This window comes from Athene noctua, chromosome 3 (genome assembly GCF_965140245.1).
Source record: "Athene noctua chromosome 3, bAthNoc1.hap1.1, whole genome shotgun sequence".
Lineage (NCBI taxonomy): Eukaryota > Metazoa > Chordata > Aves > Strigiformes > Strigidae > Athene > Athene noctua.
The window spans coordinates 49852966-49862062 of record NC_134039.1 but is presented as its reverse complement, the minus strand read 5'-3'; the positions used below and the strand labels follow the sequence as shown (position 1 = coordinate 49862062).

The window sequence follows — 9097 nt, the reverse complement described above, 5'->3', positions numbered from 1 at the left end:
TGCCCTTCTCTAGACACGCTCGAGTCATTCAATGTCCTTTTTGTAGTGAGGGGCCCAAAACTGAACACAGGAATCGAGGTGCGGCCTCACCAGTGCCGAGGACAGGGGTAAGATCCCTTCCCTGTCCCTGCTGGCCACGCTATTGCTGACACAAGCCAGGATGCCATTGGCCTTCTTGGCCACCTGGGCACACTGCTGGCTCCTGTTCAGCCGGCTGTCAATCAACCCCCCCAGGTCCCTCTCTGACTGGCAGCTCTCCAGCCACTCCTCCCCAAGCCTGTAGCGCTGCTGGGGGTTGTTGTGGCCCAAGGGCAGCCCCCGGCATTTGGCCTTATGGAAACTCACACAGTTGGCCTCAGCCTGTCCAGGTCTGTCCGCAGAGCCTCCCTGCCCTCGTTGTTCTATGTTAGGTCTGACATTCTCGCTGCAGTGTGTCCCCAACAACGAGGCGTTCAGCCAGCAATCACGTTTTAAGGGCTGTTTACGGTCGCGCACACAACAGCGCGTTTCTGACCGGATCTTCCTTCCCAGCTCCCAGAGCGACCGCCGACAACCCCGGCCGCCTCTCGCGCCCGCCCCGCCGAGCTCGGCGCCCCCCGGCCCGCCGGGGGTACCTGTGTCGCGACCTCCCGACCATGGGCGGGCAGGGGGCTGCGGGCTGCCGCCCGCTCGGGGGCGGCCTCCTCGCCGCTAACCGCCGCCCCGACACCCCCTCCCCGCACTCGGCGGCGCGGCGCGGCGGCAGGGGGGTGTCTCGGCCGGGCCGCCCCCGCCGCGCGAGGCCCCGCGCGGGGGGCGGCCCGACGTCTCTCGCAGGGGCGGCTCGCAGCGCCGCGCGCGCCGGCGCCAGCCAACCCCCCCGCCTCCCGCCGCGCGCCGGCCATTACTGAGCCGCGGGGTGGGGGAGGGGCCGCCGGCGCCGGGCGGCCCGGCCCCGCCCCGCCCCCCCGGCCCCGGCGGGCGGTGCCCGCGCCGTGACAGGCAGGTCTAGGCCGCAGCCGAGTGCGCACGCGTCAGTTCCGGCGGGGAGCGCGGCGCGGCGCGGCGCGTGGGTAGGAAACGCCGCGGCGGCGGGGGAGCGGAAAATGGCGACGGCCGCGCAGCTCACGGACGAGGAGCTCTTCTCGGAGCTGAGGCGCTTCGGCTTCTCCCCGGGGCCGGTCACCGAGAGCACCCGGCCCGTCTACCTGAAGAAGCTGAAGAAGCTGCGCGAGGATGAGCGGGCTGGGGCCCGCAGCGGCGCCAACAAGACCCGGAACAGCAACAACAATAACACGGCGGCCGGAGCGGCGCCGGGCGGAGGCGGCGGCACCGGGCGGGCGGCCCCGGTCGTGGGCGCGCGGCTGGTCGGCGCCGAGCACCCCTACCTCCCCGGGGCTGCCGCCGGGAGCGGCCGGAGCCGCGCAGCACCCTCTGCCGGGGGCGGCAAAGTGCTGCTGGGCTTCAGCTCGGACGAGTCGGATGTGGAAACGAGTCCCCGGAGCCAGGCCGGCGCCGGCGGCGGCAGCAGGAGGGAGCGGGCTTCACCCCTCTTCCGCGGGCTGAGGCCCGACGGCGCCTGCGGCGTGAGTAGCAGCTCCCCCCCGGAGGAGGCGGCCAGGCGGAAGCCCAACGCCTGGTGGGGGGCGGCGGCCAGGAGACCGGCGGCGGCGGCTCAGGGTGTGAGGGAGCCCGGGGACGGCGACGAGGAAGGAGGGGAGGAGGACGACGAAGAGGAGGACGACGAGGAGGAGGAGGAAGGCGAGCAGCAGCGGTGGAAGAACCGGACCGTGAACGGTAATCGGCTCCTCTCCTACGGCGGCAGCAGGGACAAGTACTCGGACTCGGAGGAGGAGGAGGTGGCGGGGGCGAGGGCCAAGCAGCAGGTACCGAAGGAGGAGTCTGCAGTTCGCCGGCCCAGACGGAGCCTCAGCAAGTCTCCTGCTCCATTCATAACAAGCAAATGCGCTGCAGCCGGCGCTGGCGTGATGGAGACGGGCCAAGAAAGGGCTGGCGGAGGCTGTGGTGCTGGTGTAGTCGTAACGAATGACAGGGCGGCGGCGGAGGCGGCTGCTGCTGGGAGTCTAGACACGGGCAGAAATCAGGAGGAGGCGGCGGCGGTGGGGGGAGGAGGAGGATGCGAAAATCTGGACTCCAGTCCTCCCAGCCCCAGATACCGCATTGGCCTGTCTAAGAAATCCCCTACAGTATTGTTGCTGCCACCACCGCTCACGGACGTGGACAGCAGTAAACTCACTGACCCTCCAGGCACCATTAGGAAAGCGACCAGCAATCATGTTCTCAGCGGTGCTGCTGGTAGCTATAATGTTGAATCCAGGATCTATTCAGCTAGTAATAGCCTTTCCCCGGGTGGAACCACCTCCTCCCTTAGACTCAACCACTCCAATCATACGGGTTCAAATCATACCTACCTGAAAAACACCTACAAGAAGAATCTCTCAGAGCCCGAGGAGGAGCTTCTCCAGCAGTTCAAAAGAGAGGAGGTATCCACCACTGGAGGCTTCAGTGCACATTACCTGTCCATGTTCCTCTTAACTGCTGCATGCTTGTTCTTTCTGATACTGGGATTCACATACCTGAGAATGAGAGGTTCTGGAGTAGCTGAGGATGTGGGAGCCAACAGTAAGTATTAGGTGAAGGGTAAGAGCAGTTTCTTTCTGCAGCTGGATATACAACTGTTAATTCACTTTTGCGTTCCCACACATCCCTTACTGAGCAGTTCTGGGTTCCACCTTGGTGTAATCTTTCTATATAGGATGGAGCACGGAGAAATTGTCTTTCCTTATATACGTTGCAAGCTGGTGTAATAAGCCTGCAAGACATTTGAGGACAGACTCAAATCCTGTCATTCCCTGCTGTAATCTGTTGATACCTTGTTTTCTAGCAAGTTTTCTTCGCAAAGCAATTTTATGTGTTTTGTTGAATATAGCAGATGTATGGTTAATAAAGATTTGACGAGGGTAAGGCTTTACGCTAATCTTACAGAAGTAACAATGCACATTTAGATACCTGGGATTCCTAAAGGGCTAAGATTTGACTGTAGTTGTTTGTTAATAAAGCAGGTCGTTTTCATTTTTATGTACTGAGGCTTGTAAATGATGCTAGGTTGAGATGTGCACACTACAACGAACTTCGTGCAGTGATTGCTGGACCTATTGTGTATTGTTTTCTAATAAGTCCTTTTTTCTAAATTTAGTGGAGAGTAAGTTTATACATGAAACACTTGTGGTTTAGTTTGAATTTCAGAGTATTCTTTCTTTAATCCTGAATTACTTGGGAGTTTCTTTAATATGTGAAAGTAACTTCTGGGAATGGATTTAGAAACTACCATTTTCTATTCACAAAGCATACGAAAATGGAAACGTACCACCTAAGGGTGATGATTCATGCTAATTCAGTTCTTGGCTGCTCTGAAATGGACAGTGGAGATTCTAACATCAGAAAGATTATGCCATTGCTGTCTTAATTTCTCATCAGGAGCAATGAAAAAAAATGCAAAAAGCTTGTTTTGGGACGTGAGAGCATTAGAAGGTGTGTGGGGTGTACACACGTGCCTCTATCCTTCTTTGTATAGAGTGTAGAGGATTTATATACTCATGTGTGGACATGGATATATACAGTGCCTTGTAAGGAGTGATCCCACTGTTAGACTGGGATCTGCGAGATGTTACAGGGCAGGAATAGCAGCGTGGGCTTCCCCCCCCCCCGGTTATTTATTACATTATGGTAGCAGAATAGTTCTTAACTCTGTTTTGTACTCTGCAGGAGAGAGTAAAGGATTTAGTGTTTAGGGACACAGTAGCAGCAAGGACTAAAAGCATTTGCGATGATTTCATTGCTGTCCACGTGGCTTTAAGCTACAGTCTTGTTTTTTTGGGAAGGCAGTGAACATATGCAGGTGGGCTAAAATTAGATACAGTGTACTGTGACTGTTGGGACTCCTCATATTCTGTGGTTAACTTCTGGCCATAACTGCTTGAGACAGAGATAATTTTTTAATGTATTGATATGTAATTTACTACCATGTATTAGATTTTTTTTTTTCTAGTCTTGAAATATGATTATTTTAATAGGGGAGAAGGTCTGTCAACCTACTGGGGTAAACTTTCTGACTGTCAAGTTCAGTGGCTGAGTTAAAACTTTCCTGCCGTGATGGTTGATAAAGCTGAATGCCTCAGCTATGCAGATAGCAATAATACTGTAAAAAGAAACCCAGTCTAAAATTTTTGTCTTGGGAGAAAACTTTGTTCTGAATGTGTGAACTGTCCTATAGAGCATATGGAATCACTGTGTTGAATATATTGCTCTTAAAAAAGTTAACCTAGCTGGAACTGATATACAGGGAAAATTGTTCTCTTTTCCGCTTTTGCTTAGGTTAGACTGCCCAGCAAAGGGTCTGGTAGCCCAATCTTGCTTGGTAGTTCAGTTAAGCCAGTTCTTGGCCTGTTCCTATTTGTTCTCTTTTCAGTAGAACTCCTGAAAGTGGATTTCCTGAAGAATTGTTCTGGCACTCATATTTCATCTGTCGTCCTTCCTCACAGCCCTGGGCTTTGCAACGCAACAAATGGGAACAGGGGTAACAGGGCCTATTGGAAAAAACAAACAACAGATTCTGTGGATATAGCTACTTTCATAGGAAGAGGAGCAGGCTGCTGCTTTCAAGTAATGTGGGAGTGAGCAGGGAATTACCTTGCCCATATGCTCAGCACGTGCTCACTAAATTCTTACTTCTGAAATGGGTGTATGCAACGAAAATGTGGTAGGTCTGTAGAACATGCAAGAACAAGCAAGACAGGCCAATAAAGACTGATTGCTACTGGGAAGGGAAAGAGCCCTGTCTACTATTACATGCTTCCCTAAGCTTGAGCATCATCTGAGTGAGTCCTTTGGCTCTTACTCTTGTGTGGGTGTATTGTCTGTTTTCTTTATAGAAGCAAAACTGATTCATACACTTCTATTAAAAAATAATAGTGTATCTCAAGAAACGATCTTTTGGGTAAGTGACTGGATACTGAGCTTTCTCTGTCTTTCAGATTGTTGTAGGTAAGATTCTGTTTGCTGAGAGTGATTTGATTGTGAAAAACTCAGTTATTCTGTTCATAACTATTTCATAAAAAGTTTTAGGATTCAATTGAGTTGCACTATACCCATCTCCATAATTATCGTAGTTACTGTGAGAAAACAACAAAGGTTTATATTTGGATGACTTATTATTTTAACTTCGAAGGGAATGTTGCACAATGAGCTTAATGTTGGTTGTCTTAGTTGTTCATTACCTAAAATTGTGTTACCTAAAGTTGTGTTGAGTGATATTATGTCTGTGACACTGAAAAATATTTATCACCAAGTACATCCAATATCAGCACTTACAGTATTTGTCAGTCTGTAATCTGAGAACAGAGGAGGTGTGTGTAGGGGGGGAGGCTTAAAACTAGGGGTTGAATTTAGACCAGGTAAGGTAATATAGATGAGAAGCAGTAAGCAGAAAACTTGAGAGGGTTGTCGCTTATATCTCTCATAATATTCAAATGATTTCTTATTCAGAGCTCTGAAACAGCTATGAAGTGCCTTAGTTTTGCCACACATGCAGCATAAAATGTTGAAAGACAAATCATAATTGGGCTGTTTCATCTGTTTCTAACCTGCATGTGGTCACTTGAGGTAAACTTATGCATTTAGCTGTCTAAAGTGTAGAAAATTATCTATGGGGCTTTTACTAGAGCATCTTAAACCATTGAAATTAAACTACTCTTCAAGTGTACATAGAAGACCAACTAATGCATAGGCACATATTGTGCTTGCTCTCTCTGACAGTGTTGTCTGTGTAAAGAAAGATCAGTTCTGGCTTGGTTGCTGGTAACCTCATTTGTGTGGCTCTTGCAATGAGGCGTGTTTTGCTTGCACCTGCCTTCAAAATACTGTGGAATTCCATCAACAACTTGCCAAGCCAGCATAGTATTTTTGTCAGGAACATGGTAGGTTTGACTTCTGTCTACTTCTTAGGGTTCTCCAAACCTTGAAGAGTTGGGTATCTCTTCCAACTTCTTTGGTTTTGCTTTGTGATGTTACTCTGAGCATCTCAAGTGGCTGCTCCTGGGAGTTAGTTCTAAAGTTATTTTTCATGGAAAGCTAATAACTATCAGATAGTAGATGCTGATTTTGGGTCTGGTTTATTTTCTGGAAGATGAAAGTGCTAGTGTAGGTGCTGCTAAGGTTGTAATCTGAAATGGTTTGCATTGAAGTTACTCCCACTGTTTCTGCTCCAGTACTTTGCCTGGGGAGTAGTTGATATGGCAAAAAAACAACAAAAAAGTGATCTTGAAACTTGCAGGTAGGTCTTGTTTAAAATCTTATGTTCTTATTAGAAGAGGCATTTGAAAGTGACATCTCTTGCTTTTGGTCTTTCTATGGTACTTGTTACAAAACGATTGCTAGGAGGATAATACTGTATTTGCTACAACTTGTGGTTTTGAAATGTTAATTCAGGGAGATTTAGCAGTTGTGTATATTCCAAGTGGAAGTTTATGCAAATCGCAATTCTAAGAGTTTAAATCTATTCCATTGACATTCCTTTGTACTCAACTTCTAAATCTCTCAGGTGTTAAAGCTTCTGTGGAATTTTATGCAGGGAACTTCATTGGTAAGAAGTTAGACTTATTGTATAAAAGACAAGATGAAGACTGTTGCACTCACAAACCTGCAGATTACTATTAAAGTGCTGTGGTATTTCACAGATAACTGTTACGAATATACTTGTTTTCTAGGATCACCTTCTCAGAAATCATCTTGGCAGTGTTGGCTTCAATGGAAGAAAATTAATTTTGGATAAGAAATATTTATAGAAGATAAGATGGTAAAGGGAGAAAGCAAAATTAAGAGATTTGGAGAGTTCCTGTGTTGTGTCACTATTATCAATTGCAAAGCACAGGCAATAATACCCTGACTTGTAGCTGACAATATAACAACTTCTTCTATTGACATATTGGCATAATAGCTCTGTTTCACTTTCCTTGTATTCCTGTAAAATAGCAAGTATTTCTTTTCTAGGTGATACAAAAGAAAACTCTGATCTGCATCTTAAAGACTAATCTGTCTTGTAGCTGATCTCACTTACATGGTTTGGTGAGTTTTGGATCAAGATTACAGAATCATTCAGGTTGGAAAAGACCCTTTTGATCAATAGATCAAAGAAGCCCTAAGCTACCTTTGTAAGGTAAAGCCAGGCAGAATAGTTAAATTTCCGTATGATTCTTGACACTTTTAATCTTCAGTCTTCCTTATGGTATATCAGAAATAACAAAAACGAGAACAAATTTTGCCAAGACTCGTACTCAGGAAAGTCCAAATAATTGTTACATAGTGCAAAGTAGTTCATCTTAGCTGACAACTTCAGATTCTTCCTAAAGGACAATAAACAGTCTATTTACTTTTACAAAGTATGAATATGAAAATTGCTCATAAGCATTTGAAACAAAAATGATGCAACTTTAGAATTTCTGTTTTTAAGGAGCTAGTGTGGTGTTTGTTCAGAATATTTAGAACTAACTTACTTGGCATTCATACCTGAAATGTGCCACTGCTTGCAGGCATGCACAAAACTTTCCCTGTGCTATGACTTTAGATATTCTTATAATGATGTTTTTTCAGTGTTACTGTTGTAGGTTCTGCTTTTTTGTGAAGTCAGTCATGGGAAACTGGAACTAGGATTACTTGCCTGGGGAGTAGGGATGCAGAAGAGTTTGGCAGGAACTGTTCACTAGGTATCAAAAACTAATTGAAAGCTTGTGCTCCGTTCCATGGTGCATAGTAGTTTTCTTAAAAGAAAATTTGGTTTGTGATGTGAGGAAAATTAAAGGTGATCTAGGATCTGAAAGCAGATCTGGTTGCCACTTTTCTATGTTTATAAAGCACTGCAGACTAGAAAGGAGTGGGAAAGCAAAAAGCAAACATGTTTCTTTTGTTAAGAACATCTACGAGCTAATAGTTTTCTTCAAGTGCAATGCAGATTTTTTTTTTTTTTTGCTTAGGACAGATGCATACAGCAGTAATGGATGCAGTGAAAATATTTCAAGGAAATTTCCGTGATAACTAAGGGCTTAAATTTAGCATTGTAGGAGCCCCACTTTGCGCTGTTTCATAATCTTTAAGTATTCCAGTACAAGAGGAGAATCAGGTCTACAGTCTTTCTATTCCTGGGGATCAATTGTGTTTCTAAACAGTCATGTACATTGTAATTCCTGCTGACATCTGTGTTTCATCTGGGAGTAGTAGGTCACAAAACTTTGGCTAAGCTGTCCAGGAGTGCTAGAGTTGTAGTGAACTGATCCCTGTCATGCTTCTGGACTTGTGCTTCAATAGTTGAGAACATGTGAACAGGCCAGAGCTGCTGTTTGAGAAAGTTACTTGGCCACTTAACAAAAAAACTTAGGCAATTTAAATAAGCAAGTACATCAGGTTTTTGTTGATAAAAGTGCTGTTCCAATACTGTGGAGAAGCACAGTCCGTTGTAATCATGAAGCATATATTCCTTACACCTTTAAGGTTCTTGTGGGTATTTGTATTCTCTGGTAGAATTAGTTATGATTTGTGGTAGGCTGAGGGGAGTAAGTTGGCTGGTTAAGGGATTGTGAAATCAAGGTACATTAAGAAAAAGAAGGCACTTTTTGGGGGACTTACATGTTTGCTAAGAACTTCAGTAGTAGTATCTTTGTCCTTACTTTTCCTTTTTTGGTTCCTACTGTTGCTGCTGGTAGGTCTAGAGTTGTGGGGGAAAATGGCAACACCTTTGCTGTGATTGTAATAAACAAGGGCATGATGTAACTGCCGCTGATCAAAGTAACCTTGATACCTTCTGTCCACTGAGGAATTCTGATTTAGAAAAACTTAGAAAAGGGACAGTGTTACTGATGGAAAGAAGCATACTGATGGATGCAAGGATAGATTGAAAAACTATTGCACAACTTAAAGCTGATCTTATGTAGGTTCTTTGTAGAAGGCTTGCTCCAGTTTATAATGTATGATGTTGAGTCCTACTGTGCTGTACTTCCCACAGCATTGTTTAGGGCTGTTCACTGTTCTGCTGTGTATTTACAATCTT

At 46.3% G+C, this 9097-nt stretch overlaps 1 protein-coding gene across 2 annotated transcripts in view; it reads left to right on the top strand.

Annotated features, from left to right (window-relative positions):
- The first annotated feature begins 1029 nt into the window (after nucleotides 1-1029).
- The window catches only part of LEMD3 (LEM domain containing 3), a 54205-nt gene continuing 46137 nt past the window's right edge, over nucleotides 1030-9097 (top strand). The window contains exons 1-2 of one of the 2 annotated variants that reach the window (XM_074902935.1): nucleotides 1030-2609; nucleotides 6487-6501. In XM_074902935.1, coding sequence (XP_074759036.1) covers nucleotides 1086-2609; nucleotides 6487-6501 — 1539 coding nt within the window. In that variant the 5' untranslated portion in view covers nucleotides 1030-1085. Of the gene's footprint in view, nucleotides 2623-6486; nucleotides 6502-9097 lie in introns of both variants that reach the window. The other variant, XM_074902934.1, reaches the window with a different exon arrangement.